Source organism: Hordeum vulgare, chromosome 3H, assembly GCF_904849725.1.
Source record: "Hordeum vulgare subsp. vulgare chromosome 3H, MorexV3_pseudomolecules_assembly, whole genome shotgun sequence".
NCBI lineage: Eukaryota > Viridiplantae > Streptophyta > Magnoliopsida > Poales > Poaceae > Hordeum > Hordeum vulgare.
Window position 1 is genome coordinate 232,755,130 of NC_058520.1, and position 25,526 is coordinate 232,780,655.

The 25,526-nt window shown below is 49.1% G+C and overlaps 1 protein-coding gene across 6 annotated transcripts; it reads right to left on the bottom strand.

Moving 5' to 3' along the window:
- Positions 1-1,255: 1,255 nt before the first annotated feature.
- Positions 1,256-6,674, bottom strand: LOC123443583 (probable magnesium transporter NIPA1). 6 transcript variants are annotated; one of them, XM_045120013.1, is made up of 4 exons: positions 6,256-6,633; positions 4,494-5,550; positions 3,510-3,630; positions 1,256-1,404 (listed from the first exon to the last, which is right to left on the bottom strand). In XM_045120013.1, exons 2-4 carry the CDS (start codon positions 4,554-4,556, stop codon positions 1,364-1,366), a joined length of 225 nt encoding a protein of 74 aa, XP_044975948.1. In that variant the 5' UTR covers positions 4,557-5,550; positions 6,256-6,633; the 3' UTR covers positions 1,256-1,363. The 6 variants fall into 6 exon arrangements, with proteins under 6 accessions (XP_044975948.1, XP_044975947.1, XP_044975946.1 ...); XM_045120012.1 differs by lacking the exon at positions 6,256-6,633 and having other exon boundaries at positions 4,494-4,649; positions 5,384-6,195; XM_045120011.1 differs by lacking the exon at positions 6,256-6,633 and having other exon boundaries at positions 4,494-4,654; positions 5,384-6,195.
- Positions 6,675-25,526: the final 18,852 nt, after the last annotated feature.

The following is a 25,526-nucleotide window of genomic DNA, read 5'->3' on the forward strand; positions in this document are numbered from 1 at the left end:
GAGTTTGCGGAAATCATCTAGCAAGATGTCCTTCGTAGCTCGGGGCAGTTCTACCTCAACTATCAACCATCCAACAGTGAAAGAGAAACAACGCAACAAATGCAGGCTGACAACGACCGCACATTCATGACCATCACGAAAGACGACAGCTTCATCCACGCTCCGGTCCCTGAGTCGAGTCAAAAGTATTGATGCTATGTAGTTCTGAAATATCGATTGGCTCATGTTGTAAGTAAACTTTAATGAACTTGTATGTCCGTTTAGTTTGGACAATCGTTCAAGTTATATGTAATCGATGCTATTTATTAGTAGGACCATGAATCGTGCTATTAATGTGTTGCTTTTCTCTTCCGATCCATTTGTTGCGTACTTATATATTGCTTATACACTACAGGAATCGGACATTTTGCCGTCAGGACTCTACGGACGGCAAAGAGGTTATTACAGACGGCAAATATTTTGCCGTCAGCCCATGAGGGCAAAAAAAGTCGGTGTCCCCCGTGCCCGCAAAGGGTATCTTTGCCGTCAGCGCCCGGCAAAGCGGACGGCAAAATGTTTACCGTCAGTGAAATTATTTTGCCGTCAACTTGTGTGGTAGACGGCAAAAAAATGGTCAGAAGACGGAACGGCCTAACTAACGGTCGACGTTAGCCTTTTTGTCGTCTTCCTCACTCGTGCATGACATTAAAATATGGCATATTTGTTTGCCGTCTGTCTAACCTATACATGACAGCAAAATATGACACATTTTTTGCCGTCTGCGGAACCCGTACATGACAGCAAAATATGCCAAACTTTTGTCGTCTTCTGAAGTTACACAAGACAACAAACCACATGTTGGGGGCGACAAATTTATTTGCCGTCATGAACATGATAGCAAAGAGCATAAATATACAATGTATGTATATATATATATAACGTAATCCATACATCATATATATATAACATAATCCATACAACATAAATATATGTAACATAATCCATACAACATATATATACATATATAACATAACACATCCATAATCCATACAACATATATATAAATATATAACATAATCCATACAACATATATATAAATATAACATAATCCATTGAGCATATATATAACATCCGTAATCCATACATATAACACATCCATAATCCATACATCGTATATATAACATCCTTAATCCATACATCATATATATAACGTCCTTAATCCATACAACATATAACACATCCATAATCCATACAATATATAGCACATCCATGTATATATAGCATAATCCATAGCACATCCATGTATATATAGGATAATCCATAGCACATCCATGTCATAATATTTCGCATTACTACATAAAATTTGGCATTACGATAAATGTCTTCATGTCAATATCGTAGTCCAAAGAACATCTGTACGACAACCTACAAAATGAAGTCATGCACATATATCAGATTTTGGCACACAATAAATAAAGGTTTTCATTTCCATAACAACAAAATAAGGTGCGCTAAATCATTTGTACCTAAATGAAATTTGTCTTCAGTCAATAGTTATAGATTCACACAAAGAGTTATGATTTTTTTCACTAGCTAGATGCCTGATGAAATCCCCATTGGAGCCACTACCAAAGCTACGAGGTAAAGTATAAGGACCTGATTATCATGTCTGAGAGTTATAGCCATAGTATATGGTACGTACAGATCTACAAGCACCAATAAAACACGTGACTCTTTATATCTAGCATGAAAATACTTTAGGACAGGCCCGGCCCCTTGAACGCAAGGGGCCCCCAGCCTGCATGTTCATTTGTATTGGGCTGGAACAAAGTAGCGATTACAATGCTATACCGCTGAGATCGTCCCTCGCTTTTCCAAACCATTGCCCCCAGAGCTGTATATAGCTCCGCCACTGCTGCAAGTAGTCATCCATGTAAGGACGTGATAAACATGCTCCAAAGCTCATGCGTATGAGGCTATTACAAGTTAACAACTCGCGTAGATGGTGGTTGGAAGGTTTCTTCATTTGGGGAAGAGCTCAGGCTGGTTACATGGGTATAACTCGAGTCTCGGATGATATGTGATGGATCTGACTCTGGCATGCAATTATTATGTGTATTTCATAGGATGTCATTGTCCTGCTTCTTTTGTGGTGATGTGACTTGTATGTCTGATAGATTCTGGAGTTGATCCGGCTGCAGCTGGGTTGCAGAAAACTTCTGACGGGAAGGCCAAGATCCTTGATGTTATTGATTAGTACTTAAGACTCTTCTATAATTTCGAAACTGCACTATTTCGAGACTCATCAGATTGGTCCAAGTCTCACAGTCTGGTTATGCCTATAGAAATACTACAGACTTGTAGAACCAAGGGAAAATGATTTCGTCAAAAGACAAGTTTTTGTCTGCTATCTGTCTAACTTAAATATAAAAATGGAAAAGGCATAAGATAGGATACCACCATTCTTCTTTACATCAATTTCAATCACCAGCTAAAATCATATACCTATTATTTGCTACATCTGACGCCTATGTGTGATGTTGCTGGATTAATACATCTATTTTAGTTTAGCAGCATGTGAAGCATATATCATATTATCAAAGCTGTACGGTTCATATTATGGTTCAGATTAAGTAATACAAGTTGGGAAAAAATGAGTTGTACGGTTCAGATTAACTATTATCAAAGTTGTACGGTTCAGAAACGAGCCGTACATCTAATGATGGGACCAAGTTTATACGGTTCAGATTAACTAATACAAGTTGCGAAAAAAATTAAAAGAGATGACTATATATATCTCCAGCATTTCTTTCTTTCCTAGTTAAAAAAACGACCTGAAGCAATCATATTCTCTCCCGCATCTCCCTCCTTCGATCCATGTTTGTCCTCATATTCTATTCAGAAAGAGATCCTTGTCTCTCTCGAATTGGAGCAAGTAATTTCGGCATGTATGCCTCTATGGATCTCTTAGGTTTCTCTCCCTCCCTCTCTCTCTCTCTCTCAAACTCTCATCTTTTTCTCAAACTCTCCATATGAAAACAGATTCGTGTCTCTCCCAATTTTCAACCTGGAAGAGGGGAGTGGGGATAGGGATTTCCAGCGCTCAGTCTATCACATTAATATTATTTTTCGCATCTACATCAGGTTCATGTTCTAGCACTGATGTATTCTAAATTTATTTTTGCAGGTTCGGGACTTCAGATTTAGATTTAGTTGTTCCAATCGTGCCTGCTACCTAAGCATATGATAGCGATGGAAAAGTAAAATCAGTGTTCCCTACCCCGCCAAAAACAATGACATGATATTAACAATTAGAGCATATTAACAATTCTGCTATGTCATTCTATGGGTTCAAATGGGTCAAATACATAGCTTCAAGTGGTCTCTAAATCATGAAGATCTCAAGTGGTCTCTACTTGTAAATGAGATATGGAGGCACTAACCATAGCAGATCTCAAAGATGCGTAGAACCATCAATTCATATGTATGGAAGTATACTTGAGTTGATCGAATATGACGGGAAAGCTTACCTTGTTTAAATAATTCAGTTGCACTAAACAACATATAATCACAAGTTTGGATGTAGATAAATTGGTTCACTCCATTAAATGAGAGCTTTAAGGCAATGTCCACTACCTTAACACTGATAACCTGTTCCAAATATAGTACTTCATCAGGGCATTATAAATCAATTTGAACAACTCATGTCCTGGTATGATGTATTGCAACATATTGCAACATATGCGAGAATTTTCCTTTGTTCGGTATGGTGAACAACCCAGAACATTAAAACAAGTGCAAGAGCTACAGCCAAGCAAGAATAGACTATGAAACCCGCCAGCACAGATTATAGTTGCATGTCAAAAATGGATTTGATAACATCAATATTTTATTGAAAAAGTGGATAGAAAACATAACAACAAATATAAAGAATCTTGCACAAAGGAAACAACTTCCCTCAGATACTTCCTTGGTGGTGTAACACCATATACTTTTTATGGAAGTATCACACAGATATAGTGCATATAAACATAGATGGTATTAACTCTAGTAGAATGATACAACATGTCTTGTCCACAAAACAAGCAAAGAAATTGAACTATTAACTTTGGAACTGATTCCTGTATGTAGCATTTTATGTTTTTAAAGCCAAATCAGTAGCACGGCAGCACTGTCATCCATTAAAAGAATGAACAATAGCAAACACTATAAGGGAACAAGCACAAAAGGAGCGGCCAACAGAAGGATATAATTTTTGTCGAATACTGTAGCCAAGATATTTCTGAGCCCTACTTGGGAAAAATATGAAACTAACTGGAAAACTATGGTGAGAATTAGAAAATATTACTGCATCTATTGTTTACCGAACAATGCGTTTCAAACAACCACTGATGGTAAATTGGTTATAAAGCAAAGTATATTATTAAGGACACATGGTCACAATGAACATTCGTTCAAAGGGAAAAATATGAGAAATGGCAGCAAGAACTATTTAAGGACTTGAAAAGAGATACCTGGTTTAGTTGCGAGTTGCCATATTTCGCTAACTGAATCAATCTTTCTTTCCATTGGGGCATGCAACACTATATCAACTGAACCAACAACACACAATGCACAACCAACCACGCCAAACATATGCAACCTCTCATTCAAAATGAAGTGTGCTAGCACTGCGCTGCATGAACGAAAGAGAATTAAGGAAACATTCTGTTATCAGTTCACTAGAATTATGGCTTAGGAAGGATGGCATGTGGAAAACCTAAATATGATGATCAATGCTCGAAGAGGAGTAACAAGTATTGCTGGAGCAAATGCATATGCTGCAAAGTTGGCCACCTCATCGAAAATCACTTCGAGAAATAATAAAGAGCGATAAACATTACTTCAAGCCTACATCATATCATTGGAAAATGTTGTTCATTCCAAATAAAACTATAGTGAAACTAGGCTCCTGTGTTCTAGTATTGTAAGGAGGTGATCCATCCTTCTTCTCCTCAATGGTACAAGCACGGACACTATACTCACCTGACATCTAATGCCCGATGTAAAAACTACAAAAATATACATCTATTCCAAGATATTTGTGTGGCAAAAAAACTCAGTTTTTTTGTGGGGTGTTGCCCCAAAAAGAAAAGAAAATTGGGTTAGTATCTCTACTAAGTGCCTTTGCTGTAATGCCACCACATAAAGAAACAACTCAGTGTAAGTGATAATTACTAGTTACCATTCCTATCCACTATAACGGTTCATATAAGTATGAGTAGCCTCGAGAACCTATAAATCATGAGGGTAAAAAGCGTAGATTAATCATTAATGGATTAAAGCAGTAGAAATATTAAAAATTTATCTTTAACCTTGTCTGCGATGAAAAAACATTGAAATAGATATAGGAGAGAGGCACAACCTGCTCTTACCACAATGTCCCCAGCTTTCTTCAGGCCAATCTTCTTGATCACAAAGCTAGATGCAATAAAAGCACTCGGTGACGTGGCTACGACGAAGACCCTTAAATTGTCCAGAAACATCACCATGTTTGGCAGTCTATTGGCAATCAACTACAAAATTCAAGTCCTATCCTACATAAGAAATAAGTTTACATTTGGTACACCATTTATAAATGTTCAAATTCAACATATTCAATGGAACACCAGGACCTTGGGTTGCTTTTAATTGGGCTTTTCAGGAACAGGTCCCTATGGGAATGTAGAAGAACATGATGATATATTATGAGAATTAAAATAGTATGCGCCTAAGAAGTCTTAAAATTATAAGTGAAATAATCAGAAACTAGACTATCACAAATATCGCAACACTACGACGGCAATACAACAAAAATACGCAACCTCCTACTCATAGAGAACCTGTCATCCTCATAGTAAGTAGTTTTACTTTTTCACTATTTCAGAAATGTATTGGGATAAATGGCAGCTCAAGGTCACGTATATAGCCTAGAAGAGAAACTCGTACATGCAAATAGAAACTTCCAGACATAAAAAAAAACTCCTACAGATAAAGATAAATGAAATGACTCTTTGTACAATGATGTAAGCTATCCAGAGGAAGCAGACTACCATTCACCCCAAATGTCTTCTGCGAACATTGTAAAAAGAAGTGAAGACTAAAAGACATACACAATGTGGTATAGGCGCGGCAAACCATCCTAATCACTCAAAGGAACAAGGACAAGAAAAGTAAAGGTACTCCACTAATTTGCTGAACCTTAGTTTGTACCATCTGCTCATGTAAGGGAGGTGGGTGGTCAAGTCTGAGCGTTACCAATGGAAGGCGGGCGCTGGTGGCGACCGGAGACAGGCAGAGAGGCCCGACCGGCGGTGGGCGAGAATGGAGCGGTGGGGTGGCCTACCCTCCCGACCGGCGGTGGGGCGAGAATGGAGCGGTGGGGTCGCCATGTCGTGCAGAGGGATGACGGCGGCTTTGCACTAGTTGCGTCAGCCGGGGAGGGCACTGGCGGTAGCGGAGGGAGTCCCGACCGGTTAGAATGGAGCGGCTCTGGGCACCGGTGAGAATGGAGCGGCGGTGAGACGGACGACGGCGGCCGGGGAGGGCACTGGCAGGCAGCGTGTGTGACACCTGTGGCGGCGGCGGCCGGTGAGGGAACCCTAGCTATTGTTTTCACCAGAGGAGCCAGTCGCGAGAGGGAGGGCTTTGTTTTTTGGCCAGTTTGTTTTTTTATCCGGTGCGCCACTTGGGTTTTTTGCCATCTTCTGTACCCATACCTCATGGCAACGTTAAGTTTTGCCGTCTGCCCTTGCTAATTCTAGATGGCAAAACTATCTGCCGTTTAGGCCGGTTAGCCGTAGTCATGGACATCTATTTTGCCGTCATCCGTAGCGTAAGTGGACGGCAGAACTGCCTGCCGTTTAGGCCGGTTAGCCACAGTCATGGACATCTATTTTGCCGTCATCCGTAGCGTAAGTAGACGGCAAAAATCGTCTCTTTGCCGTCATCTGCCCATATAGTTGACGACATAATTATTTTTTGCCGTGTGGTTTTTTTTGCCATCTGCTTTTCGTGATTTTGGGCAATAGTATCGCTTTGCCGTCTGCCCATGACGGCAAACTTCTTGTTTGCCATCTGCCCCGACAATTTGCTGACGACAAAGATTATACCTTTCATCAAAATAGCAGATTCCTCTAGTGATATATTATCTGTGAATTGCTACTAACATTTTGTTTGTCTAGTGCAAAGAGATGCCGTTGTTTGTCGTGTACAAAGGTGAGGTTCCCAGAGTCTAAGACGACTGGGAGTAGTGTCGGAGACAGGTTCACCGTTTCGGCGGTAACAATTACAAAGGGTACACCACTATGGCGGAGGCTGAAGCCAGATACGCGCGCTATCTAGCGGGATAGAGGAGGGAGCGAAGGAGGAACCGGATGAAGATCAGTTTCATCGCGATGATGCTCATCGTGACCGCAACCCACTTCTATGTGATGGTAGTTTAGATATCGACTTGTAATGTGAAGACAAACTCGCTACTCGAGGTCTCGAGACTTGTAATGTTCTAACTTTGTTCGGTATTTTGAATTCGGAGACTAATATGATGAAGTTTGTAACCTATGCAAATATCAAAAAAGGAAAACAAATTCCTAATATTCATACTAGCGACACACCATATTGCACTTTAGTGGCGCACATAAATAAACACCCTAGTGGCGCATTATCTAAAAGTGTGCCATTAGTAACCCAGAGCACAAGGTACACATGGCCCCTTGGAGTAACAGTAGTGACGCACTTCTAGGCCTAGTAATGGCGCACTTTAGCTGCGCCATTAGTGTTATGTAGATTAACAGTGGCGCACCACGCGTGCACCATTACTATTTATTAGTAGTGGCATGATAATAGTGGCGCACCTATAGTGCGCCATTAATAGCCGAAATAGGTGCGCCACTAACAACCTTTTTTCTAGTAGTGTGAAGGCCGGCACACCAAACTTGACCAATAGCGGAGATATTGGTCGAAAGCGTGAACCCATGCCACCAGCCTTAACCTACACGCATTTTGACTAGGAAGTGTCCTAGCTCGCAGGAACGTCCCCAAGTTACTCTTCACCATTTCTTGTTCTCTCATTCCTGCTCAATGAAATAACTAGTGGCAAGCCAATGAGTACTTTGAATGTACTCGAAAGCATCCCATGAAGTGGAACAAGGTAATAAAGGAACATGAACTAGCATAAGAATGCAGCATTTGCGAAAAGCAGGTTTTTCTTTAATTGAAGTAACATGGTTAAGTGATGGTATAATCATGCATCATAATGTAGATGATAATCATAAGAACATGTTACAGATATCAACATGTCTGCTTAGGGCTGAACACCTCAGGGTCACCCTATATGCCAAGTCACCGGAGTTGACAATATCATCTTTCTCAACCACACACACACACACACAATTGGTTTACCCAGAAACGAGTGGACATAGTTTAAGAAGCACCACCCAACTGTCCTTAACCGTGGGCACGGCTATTTGAATTGTTTTACACTCTGCGGAGGATGTACACTGTTGTCGGATTTCGAGCTCCACAAAACCCTGAGGATTCGAACACTGGGCGTGTGTGAAGATCTCTCCCTACTGAACCCTACCTATCCCACTACTCGATGGCAACGTTGAAGGACTCACTCGATGGCCAGGGTAGCATAGAACACAATAGTTTACCCATTTTGGGCCGCTACGAATTGTAAAACCCTACTCCTTCTTTTGTGGATTGCCTCGCATAGTGGTGGTGTATGAACTAGTATAGTGCTCTCTAGCCTCCGGAGGCAAAGAAGCTAGGTGTATCGCTATACAGTCGGAATGAACTCTCTTTGGTACGAATCTCGTCTGAATGCACCTCTCCTCTCAGATATCCTACTCGCTCTATTTATAGCGGAGACCGGCTCCTCTTCCTTCATAGATTCGACGGGAACGGATCCCACAACGGCCTGTTTTGATAGGGGACAAGGGAACATGCTTCCCTTGTCAAAAGTTTTCTTCGCCTCCAAAGTAGCTGCCCCCGCCACAGAGGTGGGCGCAGGGATGACGCTCGTTCTGCCGGAGGGCGGCTGTGGTCTTGTTGTACCGGAAGGGAAGCCTTTAGAAGATGCCTTTGGAGCCTTGGTACGCTCCCACCCCCTTTACACTAAAGGGGAAACTGTCCCGTCCTGCCACCTTCTGCTCGCCCGTCCTTCCGTGACGTCACCCTTGACTCCTCAGGCCCGACATTGCCTCGAAATATCCGTCGCTCCGAAGGAGTCTTGAGGAGGCTCCCTGCGGGTCTTGATGTCGCACTTCCTCGTGAGGCTTGGCCCCTTGCGAGGGCCTTTTCCGAGGAGTTGTCGTTCCAGTCGTCCCTGTGTTGATGAAGTGGGCCCGCCCTGGGCCACACGCAGGTAACCCGTTCCCAGAACACCGATAGTAGCCCCCGCGCCCAAGACCTGCCTGGGTTGGCTTCTTGGCGAAGCGTTGAAGGTGTCCTGAAGTGTCGCGGTCCCATTTACCTGCGGGTCCCGCGAACCACGTGTCTCGTAGTTGCACGGCGAGTCTCTCGCTCTTCGAGGCGCCTGGGTGGAGCCAGCCCATGATGGCGCGATCCCCAAGCGTCGCGCAGGCCATCATGTTGCTCATTGAATGACATGGATGTGGCCTGACCACACCCAACGGCCCTTGCGGATGTGACCGATCGATGGATATGTGAGGCGACGTGTGCGGCAGCGCTTCCGTCGGCCCACCTTGCGGCCCTCGTGGGGCGTGCGACGCCCACGCTCCCGCGATGGTTGGTGGCTAGGGATCACCTATAAATTCACCCAATCCTCTTCACGGGGGGGCACCGCAACTTCGAGCTCCTCCTCGGCTTCATCCATCTGCCATGAGAAAACTTCTTCTCTTCCTTCTCTCTTCGTCTTCATGGCGTCCCCCGGAGATGGCTCAGGTCGGGGAAAGTGTGCGGCGCCTCCTGCGCCTTCGTACGCCCCTGGAGGCAGTGGCGGAGGGCCATCAGGGCCTACACATGTCCGCAAGTGTTGGGTAATGGCTGACGAGTAAGTCCTTCACTGTGTCTCCTTTGCTTGTTGCACCATCTATTTTCCTTGGGTTGATCTTCCTTCTTCTTAAGCGCGCCCTCCTCCAAGAATCCAATGCTCGGCGAGATCCAAGAGGATGTGGTGGGGCTAAGGGCCCAGCTTGAGAGCGCCCATGTCGCCCTCCGTGCCGCCCGCCAAGGCGAGGCAGAGGCCAAGGAGGAGATAGCATTGCTACAGCAGCAGGTCCGGGAGGCGGTAGACATCGTGCAAGCCGCTCAACACGGGGCGTTGTACACCCGGCTGATGGCATCCCAGCGCGCCTTGCAATTTCTGGACATCCCCGACCGGGCGACCACCGTGACGCACCGCTTTGCGGGGAAGGCCCTCGCGCTGCCTAACGTGAGGAGCAACGGGGGCTACCTCGTCTTCTTATAGTAGGTCGTGCAGGCGTTGGAGGCTGGCGGCCACCGCGTGGAGGAGGGAAGTGTGTCCACCACGCGTGAGCTTATGGGCCTTGCCCTGATGCTTGTCTTCTCCCACTTGCGCTGCCTTGCTCCGGAGCTCGACCTCCGGCGCGTCGTCGAACCGGCGCCTGTTGAGTCCCGCCGTCTTCTCTGGGACGAGGTCCGCCCGCATGTTGACGTCTTGGTGGGACGGTATGTCTAGGTGCCCACCTCAAGCGAGGAGGTTGGTCCCAACGACGGTCCAACCGGCACCATGGGTGACGTCAGTAGCCCCTCCCCTTAGTGCCTCTAGCTCCCGTTTGCTTGCCCCTGTAACGGTGAATCAGGAACTCTGCCCTGCCAGGTGATAAGCTTTTGCCATTATTACCTTTGTTGTTCTCCTTTTTCCTTTTTGCTCCTAAGCTGATGGCTTGCATGTTGTTGGTTGTTTGCGGCCGGGCTGCAAAGCTTAGGGCCCGTCGCTGCGCCTGCCGTGGCTCGTGGCGACGTGGGAAGAGCGGCCTTGTGGATGTCCTGCCCTCCCGAGGGACCTCTCATGTCACCACACGCTTGGGCGTTGGACTCGCTCCTTGCTGTCGTTGAGTCCTTAGGCCCTGCATCCCTTCGTTAGTGCGCTTGCTTTTAATTCACCAATATTTTGTCGTAAAGAGAGAGGGTCCAGGTCAGAGCCTGTGAGGCACTTAGCTTGTTGGTTTGTGTCGGTCCCTCCCGTAGTTCCTTGTGTGTCATTCCTGCTTCGTAAGTGGGACGAGGTGAATATCCTTTCGGTACTCTATGTCTGCAGGTCCCAGCCCAAATGGTCGGTAAGGCTCCCGAGGCACACTACTCAGGTGCCCCCATTGACACTGAAGCGGCTCTGCATCGTCAGGCCCCGGCCCCAATGGCCGGTACGGCTCCTGAGGCGCGCCTAGGGACCCCCTTTCTGGCGCCCGAGCGATTCCGCACCTCATTCCTTTGGTCATCGCCCACGGGGCCATAAGGCCTCCCGAGACTCTTTGTGGTAGTATCATGTTTTGGTCAAGACCCCCGAGCGGGGGTTGACCACTGAAAGTCATTGGCCCTGGGGTGGCAAGTCCTTGCAATTATGCTCCTTGACTCCTTTGGTTGGCGCGGAGCAGTTGTCTCCAAACACGTGCTCCGGACGGGATGTTTCAAAGCCAGTGAACTAAGAAACGCCATAAAAAGTTTTCCCCCCTTTTTATTTTTCAAACGTCGGGCATTAAGACTGGAAATAGCTAACTTAAGGAATTAGCCAATTCAAGCTCAGTAGAAGATAGTTAGATTTCAAGAAAAAGCAAGACAGGGCCGCGTCCGGGATTGTTGTCTTGTTGCACTAGAAGGGAAACCCTTAGAAGATGCCTTTGGATCCCTGGTAGGCTCCCACCCCCTTTGCACTAAAGGGAAATTCTCCCGTCCTGCCACCTTCTGCTCACCTATCCTTCCCTGGTGCCACCCTTGATTCCTGAGGCCCGGACTTGCCTCGAAATATTCGCCGCTCAGGAGGGGTCCTGAGGAGGCCCCCTGCGGGTCTTGATGTCGCTCTTCCTCGTGTGGATTGGCCCCTATCAAGGGCCTTGTCTCGGGAGGTGTCGTTCCAGTCGTCCGTGTGTTGATGAAGTGGGACCGCCCTGGGCCAAAGGCAGGCAGGTCTGGGTACCCCCATTCCCAGAACGCCGACAGTTGTACCCATGAGATCCGGGATACTTCCGTGTCAACCGTGACTCTCGGTATATAACATACACGAGGTAAGTACCCGATCAATGCCTTTCCCCTGACAACACTAGACAAAGAATCCACTCGATTTGTTCCCATCCCACATGATGTGCGTCTTACGAGCAGCAACTTTGGACCATATCATCCATGCAGGGACCAATGGTGTGCCCGAAACACGTAAAAACGGCATAGTCGTCCTACCTGGCACGACCCCGTCATGAGAGTGAACATATCACTCCCACCACTTGTAATGGGGACTCTTTTCTAGCACCGACCAAAGTAATCAACAAAGCTCCATCCCATAAAGGGGTATCATCGTCGGACATGCAAGGTTGGGACGGTCGACACATCATAAATCCAATCCCATTTCCCAAACCACTCACATAAATCCTTTCCGTTACACCACTTGTTTCTCAAGTGTTCATCCAGCTCAACACCATCACCCTCGGGCATTAGTGGCACCCGACGAGCTTCTTGAAAAACCATTGATTTCATCTTTGTGTTACCATCACCATGCATGTGCTCATCCTATGCGCAACACTACTACTACTTCTCAACATTTATCAGCGTGACCCTCATAGGTGGTAGGGTCATGCTCAATGCAAGTGCTCCACATGAGCTATCGGAAATACCCTATCGAGGGCTTACAGACTAATTCATGAGCATATCCATTGGAGTGAAGTATTCAACATGGCATGCATAAAAATATTTTCTTAGTCATGGTCAAAGGGTTGCTTGCCTTTGCTCACGTAAGTCCTCGGGGTCTTCGAGGTCTTCCGGTCCAACTCCGAGTACTCTGTCTACTCCTTCAATTATCGTCGGAAACAATCATAGTAAGCCACACAAAAAGCAGAAAAATGCTATATAAATAGGAGTTCTATTTTTCTTGGACCTCTCTCGTCATAAGAAAAATACCTGAAGTTTGCTCTAGGAGATTTGGACCATCAGGGATTTTTGGATGGATGAAAGGAGGAATAGGTGATCCTTTAATAAACCTACAGAAAACATTCTGCTAAAAATGAGTGGAGGCACTCATTTAACAGAGCATGATTTTTGAAACATTTAGGAAGTTGTTTCACAGGATTTGGAGTGGATATCAATATTTTGGGGACTTTCTAAATTTGGATAAATAGAAAATAGGAGCTATTTATTTAATGCAAGATAACATGCGAGATAAAAATTTTGACCAATGCTTCAAAAATAGTGCATGATATTAGAAGACTCTGGAAATTGGAATTACTCCATTTGGAGTTGATTTGAATGCTCTAGGATTTTTGTAAGGTGGTGTGTAAAATATTCTAATGGGCTTTTGAATATTAACCCCACAGAAAAGTCTTTTGGAAAAATGTGCAATGCACATATCTGGATAGATCTTGAATTTAGGAACCTGTAAAAATTTGAATCTTTAGATTTGGAGTCCAAATGGATTTATTGTGCATTCTTGAAGTTCCTATAAATCAAAAAGAACAAAGGGCTATACTGGAGGGGCTATCCTGCGCTCACTAGCACTTGGGAGGAGGTGGGCCACCCCAGTGGCTTGGCCTGGCGGCAGCAGCTGGGGAGGGAGGCGCCTTCCCTAAGGTGTTCCTTATGCATGGGGACGCTTACTGCGTTGATGGCGCCTCCGCTTAACCGAGGGGGCCCAGTCGGTGGGAGGCTGACGCGGTGGCTCCACCTGTTGGTTCCATCCCCTTCCTCCCGCACGTGCAGGAACACAAAGGGAGGCGCCCATCGCCATTGGCCATGCTGTTGGCCACAATCCCCTACGGTCCGGCCGCCGAAGGGGTCAGGGGACTCACCGCGCCCTGCTGGGTGGCCCTTGCCATCGAGGGAGGCCACCGCACCGTCGACTCAGGGGCAATGGAGGAGGCTGCAGCTACCTCTGGTCCCCAGCGCATGGCACCCTAAGAAGCACCAGGGTGAGGGGAAAGGTCTCACGCTAGCTAGGGGCGGTCGGAGGAGAGGCTAGGGGCAAGGGGAAGCTCTGGGGCGCGCTAGCCCGAGCGAAGGACGAGGCACCACCCCGCGGCTATGTGGGAGGGGAGAGAGCTCGAGAGAAGGAGAGGGGAGGTCTTGGAGGTAGCTAGGACGGAGGAGGGAGTGCAGGAGAGCAGGAGTGGGTGCAGGGGTGGGACGTATAGCAGAGGGGCTACGAGGGGAGCATGGATCCGCCTCTTGTGCCAACTGGCACGACTGGCACATGCGGCCTGAGCAGCTTGGAGTGTTGCTGGCGTCGTGGATTGGTCAAAGGACGCTTTGCGGCGCTCTGGGACATGCTCCCCTTGCCGGACCCAGCTGCAACAAGAGGCCAAGGTGTAGAGCACCGTTTCTGCATGCCAGTGGTGTAGTCACCACGGGCACTCATGCCTACAGTGGCCTTACGACCAGTCAAACATGTCCTACACGCAAGGCACACATGCAGGAAGGTGACTCAGGAGTTTGGTTGCATTGGTTTTGACTGTAATTATGTTTGCAGCAGCAACCTTAGGGCTAGCAATGAGGGTCCTTACTAGGAGAATCTGGAAATCAAAACATGTCTTCTAGTACTTGGTACGGAATGACTACAATACTACAAAGTTTCGGATCAAGAGGAGGTGTCTCGCTAGTTGTTGTAGTTCAAACCTACATTTCAACCAGAAATCAAGGTTCAAATGTGCTTATCATTTTTCCTACATGAGCATGCCATACTTGTTTTTAAATGATGCATTAGAATGCTAGGGACTCTCTGGAAATATATGGGGGCTTTAGCTTAAGCAGAAGTATATCAAGAGGGCTAAAATAGTGCTCCCAAGGTGAAAATGAGAGGTAGATACATGGAGTCACCCTCCAATAATTCACCAAAGGCCATGACAAGGTAATTGGAGGTAAAAGGGGACTTGAGAGAGTTGTGGTAATAATTTATGCCCAAGGTAAATAGTGGAAGGTGCTAAAGTAGCAACTTTTGTAAATGGACAGAAGGTGTTTGACGGTTGTTAGGGCTAGCAAATGTACTCCATTTGCTATGAAACTTAACAAGATCACATAATAGATTAATATAAGCTTGGACACCAAATTTGGGATTTGGTGGAAAAAGTTTCCAATGTAGATTTGAAAACCCCATGAAATAGGCAGAAATGCCTTTCTGGTTATGAAACCATGCAAATCAATTCCCACAAATCCACAACTTGGCAATATAGAGTTGCTCAATTCCCATTTAAATGATGCACTATTTGAGCATTAAAGCATGCCCAAAAAGTTTGGGATCAATTGCAGAAACTCTTATATATGAAATATATATATATGTATATATGTATATATATATATATCCATTGAGCTTCCCTAAAATTTATCAAATATTTTGAAAGCAATAAAAATAACTTTCTTCATAAGGGACCATTTCTGGCCTCAGAGAAAGGTATTTAAATAAAATAGTAAAATAACTTTGGAAATAATAATATTGTGGTTTTGGGAAACAATTTTGATAATGGGATTTAAATAAAAAAATTGGTGCACAATAAGTTCCCTAATTTGAGGACTTGTAGTACAAATCCCAACTTAGGGGTTTTTTAAAGCTTAAATCAAGGAATTGATTTTTGGTCAAATAGTTTCTGGTCCTATACACATGGCATAATCACTAGGCAAGGTTTTTTGTATGGGGAGTGAGTCTGGAGAGTAGCAGGAACATTGGGTTTAAACATAAGCAAACAAGCAAGAAAACAACAGTCATATCAAGGATCACAATGAGTCATAAATTTTTTGATTGGTCCTTAGTTTTGAGAAAAGTTAATTAGTCCGGAGAGTTAAAACACAGGGTGTTACAGACCTTACCCCCTTAAGAAAATCTTGTCCTCGAGATTTCTAGGCTAGGTGTTGGAGAGATACTAAATTTTAAGTTGGAGGCAGTCTTCACGTCCCCATGTTGCTGTTGTGGGTCTTGAGGCGCTTGATGATACAACTTCGAATGCTCCGCGCGTCCTTGCCTGACCGTGAGGGGGTTCAGGCAATAAGTTAGGCTTGACTGAGGGTCAAGCACTTGGTGAACTAAGTTCCTCAAGGTTCTGTCTTGCGCGTGTACGCCGAGGTCGGAGTACGTGGCAAGGTTGCGTGTCTGGGTGCTGGTCCTGGGGCAGCTCATGCCGGTTAGTGACATCTTGATGTCTGGTGTTAGAACATAAGGGTCAAGGTCTTCATGTAGCTCCCTGCTCACGGGGAAGTCCTTGACTCCCTTAAGGCAGGCGAGCTATGGTCGCAGGTGGTCTTCATCCTTGAGGGTGTTGCAGTTGGTCTTCGAAGACTTCTCGTGAAAGGGTGTGGGTTGGGTCTCGCCCATGAGTCTAAGCTCGGAGACTGAGTCTTCCGAACAGGTTCCTCCACCTAAGAAGGTTTGAGAGGTGTACTGGGCTCGACAGGCGGGTGAATCGCCTTTAGCAAGTTTTTACCATGATCAACTCAGGACTGTCGTCCTTAATTTCGACCAAGAAAAGGCCTTCTCATTTGTCTCGCTGTCCAAAGGATTCATCGGCTTGAATCATCGAGGATTCTTGTCATTGTTGATGTAGCCGGCGCATGAGCGGTGGTTGACTTCTATAGCTTCTTCTTCTTCTTCGTGGTTTCCCAACCATGGCGGTTCTTCGTCTTGTCTTGGGTAGGATAGACTTCCGCTGCCTTGAGGTTGCTTCGAGAATCCCACCTTCTCGAGGTAACACCTTACTCTCGAGGGGAATAGCGATCGGCGTCCCTCGGGCTCGTCCAAACAGGACTAATGGGCTCTTCCTCCTGTTGGATGAATAAGTATGTCATCCCTGAGGATAACAACATACTTCCCCAAGCATCACATAAGCAACGTGCTCATGAGACCGGTGACTAGAGCAGGAACTTGCTATGTGTGGTCACTGGCTGAGGGGTTCGTGGTCCAACATGATCTAGTACCTCATGCCCATGTTTGTCATAGGCTTGATGGGTGGCGGTCAGGGCGGAGTGCTGGTCGTATTCCAACGACTTAGAGCCATTTCCTATGGTCGTAATCAGACAATCTTATGGCTCGGTGAAGCTTTGTGGTTTCAAGGAACTTAGGATGTGAGTGAACATGTATCATCTTATACTTAAGCACATTCCTTAGATGCCAATAGTTTGACCTCTATCTCCGGGCAATATCGCCCTATATCATGAAAAATACAATCTCACATAGGTTATCTCCACATCACTCATGCTAGTCAAATCCTAGGTCTGAGGGAAGAACTTAACCTAAATCTCATAGGTATATTATAACTATGTTACACAAGCACCCTATGTAAAAATCCTCGGGAGAGCATACAAGCTTCTATGCTTGATTTAAGACACCACAAATCCAAGTTCTCAACTAGATCACTCGATGGACAGGGTACTGCATTCCTATATTAAGGAAACACGTAGTATACCAATCCAAGGTCTTGTTTCCTTCCTACGAATCAAATCAAGTGGTTAATCATTCAACCAATATTCACTTGACCCGTTGTGTCCGCGTCCTAGGAACGGGGGTACCCAGACTTGCCTGTCCGTGGACCAGGGTCGGCCCACTCCATCGATCAAGCACTAGCAGGCTCGGCAAGGAACTCGTGAGGGGCCAAGCCTCACGAGGAGGGATGTAATCAAGAGCCGCAGGGGCCTCCACAGGACCCCTCTGGAGCGGCGGACATTCCGAGGCAAGGCCCATCCTCAGGAGTCGAGGATGACGCATAAGGTGGATAGGCGACCCACAGACGGCAGAGGAGTGTAGTTCCCCCTTTGGTTCAAAGAGGGCAGCAGCGTACATGGTCCCCAAAGGTATCTCTCAAAGGTTTCCCTTCTCGTGCAACAAAGCCGTCGTCGCATGTCAGTAGGGCAGACGTTACCGTGGGCTTTTCCATGCAGTGCAGACAGTTACTTTGGAGGTGAAGACCACTTTTGATCGGGGAAGCATGTTCCCGTGTCTCCCACTGAAACTGGCCGTTGTGGGCTTCCTTCCCGCCAACGATAAGGGAAGAGGACCTAGGCCTCCAATATAAATAGAGAGGGTAGGATACGTGAGAGAGGGATCGGATCATCGTAACCCTAGAGCAACACACCAAGCGACTGGGCCTCCGGAGGCTCAAGAACACTGTACTATCATGGTCATCAACCTCCATGAGTCGCAATCCACCACAAGCAGGAGTTGGGTTTTATGCTTCATAGCGGCCCGAAGCTGGGTAAACTATTGTGTCTGAATTTCTCCTCACTATCGCGTGAGTCCTAGCCTTGCCCGACGTGTAGTGAGTCGGGAAAAACAAATCTGTTGAGTGGTCTCTGTGTGCGTCCCTGGGTTCGAATCCCTAGGGTTTCGCGGAGCCCGAAATCCGACATTTGGTGTGCCACATAGAGGGCGCATGTACGAGCCTCCACGCCAACAACAGGAACCAGATCTCAGCTCGGCAACACCATGGCAAGTGCAACCATCGACAACCGCCGGTAAACGGCGGCGGACGGTGTCCGAGAAGACACGGTCGCCCATGTGGTTGCATGCGTTCTCAATGAACCGCATGTGCCACCCTCCAGCCACCACTTCAAGCATTTCCTGCATCGTGGGAGGACAGCCTGCCTGAGGCCCGAGCCCTCGGAACACCGTGTGTGGCCAGAGGTTGACATCACCTTCGGCCCAAACAACCACCCTAAAGCCACGACGGCTACCGGGGCATTTCCCATGCTGTGCACGCCAACCATCTCCGGCGTGGACATCTCCAAGACCATCATCGATGGTGGCGCAGTCCTGAACGTCATCTCAATGGAAGCCTTCGATGCATTGTGGTTGCCCCGAGAGTAGCTCACGCACTCGAAGCCCTTTTCCGGGGTCGTGGTGGGATCCGTCGTCCCCGTCAGACGGATTCGTCTCCCTGTTACGTTCGGCACCCTCTCCAACTTCTGCACCGAGTGGATCGACTTCAACGTTGCTCACATGCACCTTCCGTACAATGCTATACTTGGCTAACCCGCCCTCGCGCAGTTCATGGCAGCGACGCACCCGACCTACAACGTTGTAAAGATGCAAGGGAGCTGCGGCATGGTTACCGTCATGGACATCAAGGATGCCTCGGGGGTGCTCGGGTTATCCCGTAAGGCTGCGGCCACGGAGCGTGCCAACTCCAGGGGCGAGGCGCGCGTCGTGAGTGACCCAGGAGACGACCTCGACATCACACCCGTGAAGAAGAAGCAGTTGTTTTGACAAGACTGGGCGGAGATGAAGCACGTGCCGGTGGACGAAGGGAGCCTGACTCCCGCCGTCACCATCGACGCGAATATCCCCCAAGACCAGGAGAAGGCATTGGTGGATTTCCTCATGGCGAACAAGAGCGCATTTTCCTGGAGTTCCTCCGACCTTGTTTGGGTCCGCAGGGACGTCATCGAGCACCACCTCATGGTATGTCCGAACGCGCGTCCGGTGAAGTAGAAGGCAAGGAGGTAGGCTCCGGAGAAGCAAGCCTTTATAGCTCAGGAGGTGCGTAAGCTTAAGGAAGCAAGGGTCGTAAGGGAGGTGCGCTACCCGTAGTGGGTGGAAAACGCGGTGGTTGTCCCAAAGAAGTGTAGGAACGAGCGCATGTGCGTAGACTTCACAAACCTCAACAAGGCCTGCCCTCAGGACCCGTTCCCACTACCGTGCATCGACCATATCGTGGACTCCACCACAGAGTGCAACCTTCTGTGCTTCTTGGACGCCTTCTGGGGCTACCACCCCATCAAGATGGTGGTGGAGGACGTTGAGAAGATTGCCTGCCTCTCTCCGTGCGGGGTGTACTGCTACGAGTGTATGCTTTTCGGTCTGCAGAACGCTGGGGGGACCTTCCAGTGGTTGATAGATATTGCCTTGGGGCCCCAGTTTGGAAGGAATGCAGAAGCCTACGTCGACGACATCATGGTCAAGTCAAGGCAAGCCAAAACCCTAGTGGAGGATCTGGAAGAAACCTTCGCCAGCTTGCGGGAGGTGAACCCGAATCTCAATCCCGAGAACTGTGTCTTCGAAGTCCCATCAGGCAAGCTATTTGGTTTCCTGGTGTCGCACCGGTGGATTGAGGCTAACCTAGTAAAGGTAAATGCCATAGACAAGATGAGCGCGTCCACAACCCTCAAGGAAATGCAGAAGCTGGCAGGGTGTGTCACCTCCTTTGGTCGTTTCATCTCCAAGATTGCCGAGAGGGCACTGCCCTTCTTCAAGATCATGAAAAGGTAGGGTCTCTCCAAGTGGACCCGGCCGACACTGCCTTCGATGATCTCAAGCGTTACCTCACGTGCCCGCCGGTCATGGTGGCGCCTCACCCTCGGGAGCCCCTACTTCTATACCTCACTGCCACCCCACACTTTGGTGGCACTAAGGGAGGAGCGAGCCGGCAAGGGTGCTACTTTGGGCAGCCTTAGTGGGTCCTCGCCCGATGCTCTAGAGGGCTCACGCGACCCGCAAGCTCAAAATCCCCTCCGACTAGAGGGACCCGAGGTCCAGACTAACAAAGCACTTCTTGAAGAGCCTTGTCCTCCCGACGCCCCGGACTTCCCTCGGGACGACGAAGCATCCCAGCCTCCTGACCACCAAGGATCACGATGACCAGTGTGGTTGCGTCCTCGTCGAGCACCCCGTGTACTTCGTCAGCACGGTACTGTGGGACGCCCACTCGTGCTACCCCGTGTAGAAGAAACTCCTTCTGGTGCTCCTCGTCCCCTCGCGCAAGCTGCGTCACTACTTCCAAGGACTCCCGATCAAGGTCATCTCCGCTTACCCCTTGGAGAAGATCTTGCACAACCTGAATGCGGAAAGAAGAGTTGATGAATGGAACATCGAGCTTCAGGCCATCAACATCAAATTCAGCACTACGACGGTCATCAAAGGAGCCGCCTTGGCCGACTTCAAGGCGGAATGGATGGACATGCCTGACCAGGGGCAGGAAGGGAACCAATCCCTTGCCCCCGGAGCGGAGGCACCCGATGGATGGACAATGCACTTCGATGGAGCCTTCGCGCGAATGGGAGCAGGGCTGGCTTCCTCCTCACTTCCCCGATGGGAGATAAGCTTCGCTACGCCGTGCAACTCTGATTCCAAAGGGGGGAGAAGGTCTCCATCAACATAGCGGAGTACAAGGGCCTCATCACCGGCCTCAAGGCATCGGCGGCCTTGGGGATCCAGCGCCTCACCGTCATGGACGACTCTCAGCTCCTCGTCAACTTCTCCAAAAAGGAGTACACGCTCAAAGACGAGCATATGGAGGCATACCTGCAAGAGGTGCGTAAGATCGAGCAACATTATCAGGGCGTGGAGTTGCAGCATATCCCGCGATGCGAAAACAACGAGGCGGACAACATCGCCAAAAGAGCTTCGCGTTGCGAGGCTCATGAGATTGGCGTCTTTGAGGAGCTACTCTTCAAGCCTTCTGTGACACTGTCACCCGTGGACCCGGCACCGCATGGAAAGGAGCTCGCTCCAGCACCACTCTCGGGGGCTCCGGACTGTGGTAAAGCCTTGGGGGCTCGACTGCTCCTGGCCCTCAAGTGTCAAGACAACGACTGGATGCATGAACTCGGAGCATATCTGCTCCATGGCACGTTGCCGGAGAAGGAGAAGGATGCGGAACGCGTAGTACGACAAGCCTCGGTTTACTGCATGCGAGACGGCGTCTTGTACCGCAGGCGCCCGGATGATGTTGCGCTACGGTGCATTTCCAGGGAGCAGGGGCAAGACCTACTGGCCGACATTCATGGAGGGGACTGCGGGCATCATTCTTCCTTACGCACGCTCACAGGTAAGGCGTTCAGGTCCGATTTTTATTGGCCCACAGCTCTGGACAACGTTACCGAGTTGGTCAGGTCTTGCAAGGCCTGCCAGTTCCATACCAAGCAGATCCACCAGCCCACGTAGGGCCTCCAAACCATCCCACACACCTGGCCCTTTGCGGTCTGGGGCTGGACATATTGGGGCCTTTTCCGTGGGCCGCATGGGGCTTCCATTACCTCTACGCCGCCATCGACAAATTCACCAAGCGCCCGTGCATACCATCTCGGCCGGGTCCGCCGTCAAGTTCATCAAGGGCCTCATGAGCCGCTTCGGCGTCCCAAACAACATCATCACGGATAACGGTTCGTAGTTCACCAGTTAGCTCTTCAAGATTTACTGTACTAACCTCGGTTCACAGATATCCTACGCATCGGTGGGCCATCCACGGAGAAGTGGCCACCGAGTGCGCGCCAACGCGGAGGTCTTGCGGGGTCTCAAAGTGAGGAGTTTCAAGAAGAAGCTCGAGGCTTGCGGGCGAGGTTGGGTTGATGAGGTCCCGTCGGTACTGTGGTTCATCCGCACCACTGAACGATGCCCAATGGCGAGACCCCGTTCTTCCTCATCTACGGAGCAGAGGCGGTTCATCCCCACAAAATCAAGCACCGCTCCCACGGGTCCGGGCGTTCGATGAGGAGAGTGGGGAGGCTACGCGGGGGACGAACATCGTACTCGGAGAGGAGGTGCGCTGCCGGGCCTCTCTCGGGCCGCGAGGTACCAGCAGGCCTTGCGGCGCTACCCCTGCTGCAACATCCGCTCTAGGACCCTCGAAGTCGGCGACTTCATCCTGAGCCGGGTCCAATCCAGGGAAGGCTTGCATAAGCTTTCGCCCATGTGGGAAGGCCCTTTCAAGGTCGTCCACGTATCCATGCCTGGCTCCGTGCGTCTGGAAACTCAGGATGGAGTCTCCATCCAGAATGCCAGGAACATCCAACACCTCCGCAAGTTCTACCCATGACGACTCTGCACCACCCCTACACTGCCTCCGTGTCGCCTCTGCATCGACCCGTCATCGTCCTTCAATTCTTCCGGAACCTACTTCATCCCATGTGTCGGGAAACCGACACTTATGGGAAACTCGAGGAGTCCCTTGATCGTTCGGCGGGGAGAGAGTGGTATGGCATCGAGACCGGAGCGAGCGATCAACACCGGCAAGGTCTTTTACCCAGGTTCGGTCTGCTTGGTGCTTAAACCCCTACTCCTTCTTAGTTTGTATTATGTGCTTACTGTAGGATGATTTGGTATAGTAACTTAGTAGGTCATTAGGGAGTCTCGATCCCAAAAAGTCCAACCCATAAGAATGAGCCTTGGGCCTCCTTTTATAGGCAAAGGGGTCACCCACAGTGTGATCACGAGGTGCATAGTGAACAATGTTCACCACTCTTTTTCTTCAGTGGTGTCAGGGGCAGTAAATTCCTTGTCAGACCCCTGACCTGCCGCAAGGTGGTCGCGACACGTACCCAGGTGAATCGACACCTAAGTCTAGTGCTGGCACATGAGGGATGTGTTGGAGCGGTCGGATTTTTGTAGAAATGGGAGAGGACACCTGACGAGCGGAAGAGACTTGCCGGCCTGGAGTCTATGTCGGACGACTTGGTCACCTTCCCGGTAAGGAGGGCTTGCCGGGGGCTTGAACACTTTCCCGGAAAGGAGGGCTTTTCAAGGGCCTCGCCAATCTGTGCGGACTTTCCCGGCAAGGGAGGCTTGCCGGGGTCTTGCTAATCTTCGGGAGTCTTCCCGGTGAAGTGTGCTTGCCGGGGCCTTGGGGATCTTCCCGGCAAAGGGGGCTTGCCGGGGCCTTGTGTCTGGAGCCCTTTTACTCCGCGCCCCTAGAGAGAGGGAACGGCGTGTCCTTGGTGGGTCTTGAATTGCCTTCTTGTTGTCCTTCCCTCTGCACTGCTGTCAGGGGCGTCACCGATGCCCGTTCACAAGTCTGGGGCACAAGGGACCCAGTCTCTAGTGCATCGACACCATGACACTCTCACGTAATAAGGAGCTGAGGTTGTATATGCCCAGGCCCCCCCGAGGACGTGGAAGGGGTCCATCCCACGCCTAGTGGGGAAGACGAAGGAAATCAACACAGTCCACCTATTATTTCCAGAATAACATGCCTAATGCCTCGGGGGTAGGGACACTCGCGAGGCCAAAGCATCCTCGCGACCTCCAAGATACATCCCCACTTTGACACTCTCATTTAATAATGAGCCGAGGATGTATATGCCTAGGGCCCCCCCGAGGACGTGGAAGGGGTCCACCCCACACATAGTGGAAGACCTTAGCTCCGCGCTGGGTGGCGGTGGAGGCGGAGAATAGAGTAGGTGCCGGACGCGGCTTGCATTTGATTTTTTTTGTCTTGGATTTACTCGTATTTATAAAGTCAAAACTCGGGGCCTTTCCAAATGAAGCTTTTCGCAAAAACTTATTTTCCCCACATTCTTCGCAGCATGCTCTTTTCCTCTAAGTCGTGCATCCGTCTGCCCTCACCCGCTCGTACCTCACGTGCAGGGGCTAGGGGCACGGTGCCGACACCTTGCCAAGGCCCTAGCGCCCGAATACGCGTGTGGTACTCACTGACGAGTCGACAGACTCATGCCAACTAGCACTCGTTCACGAGGCCTAATCATGGCTCGGCGCACCACCCTGGAGAGGGAAGAACTTTTGGTTTTTCCTCAAAATAGTTGTTTATGTTGGGATAGTTTGAGCGCCTAAGGGCGATTCCTGAACATAACGTCTCAGGAGCCTTACCGGTCACAAAGCCAGTTGGCACCCCGGTGCCAGGGCCGGGCCCCGTGAGGAACCACCTTGGTAATGGGTTGCACCTCACGACGGTTGGGAAATGTGCGGGACTGGGACTTACCGACGCAGAGCTTCCTCAGTGCAGATTAGGGACCACCAAAAACAGAACTCGCGAGGTCGTCTTCAACGTCTAAGGGGGTTCCTAAGCATCGCGCCTAAGGAACCTTACCAGTCGCAAAGCGACCTTGTACCCGGGTGCCAGCGCATTGTTCCACGAGGGGCGACCTTCAAGTCGCGCCTCACGGCAGGGAATTAGGACCTGTAGACGTAGAGCCGCTGGAATGTCTAAGGGAGCTCCTGAGCACAGCGCATCAAGAGCCTTATCGGTCACAAAGCCACTTGGCACCCCAGTGTGAGGGCTTTTCCTCATGAGGAACGACCTTGGTAATGAGTCGTACTCCACGACTGCAGGGAAATGTGCAGGGCTGGGGCCAGCTGACATAGAGCATTGACCCACATCACCTGCATGCATACCAAGCTAAGTATCGAAACTAGTAGAGAAACAACATCACTAACAAAAGGGGCGGCCGCCAAAATCCATTACATGCCCGAAGGGCCTACCCCTGTTCCTGTGGATGCAGGGTCGCGAGAAAGGAGAAGACAGCTAGCAATGGAGATCCTGGATGAGGGTTGCCGCCCGCAACGCCGGACACCTGCACACCGACACTCAGTTCGTGTCCTCCTCCTCCTTCACAGGCGCCGCAGGGGCAGACGGGCGACGCCTCGCTTGGGGGCTTCCCCCCGAGGCTGGGGCACTGCAGCGAGGCAGCTCGTCGTA

Coding starts and splice junctions, on each gene's coding strand:
- LOC123443583 (XM_045120009.1), bottom strand. CDS start 6,389: ATGGCGACCCCACCGCTCCATTCTCGCCCCACCGCCGGTCGGGAGGGT. Junction 5,485..6,255: donor CCAGCGCCCGCCTTCCATTG/GTAACGCTCAGA, acceptor GGACAATTTAAG/GGTCTTCGTCGTAGCCACGT. Junction 4,650..5,383: donor GGACATTGTGGTAAGAGCAG/GTTGTGCCTCTC, acceptor CATGCAGCGCAG/TGCTAGCACACTTCATTTTG.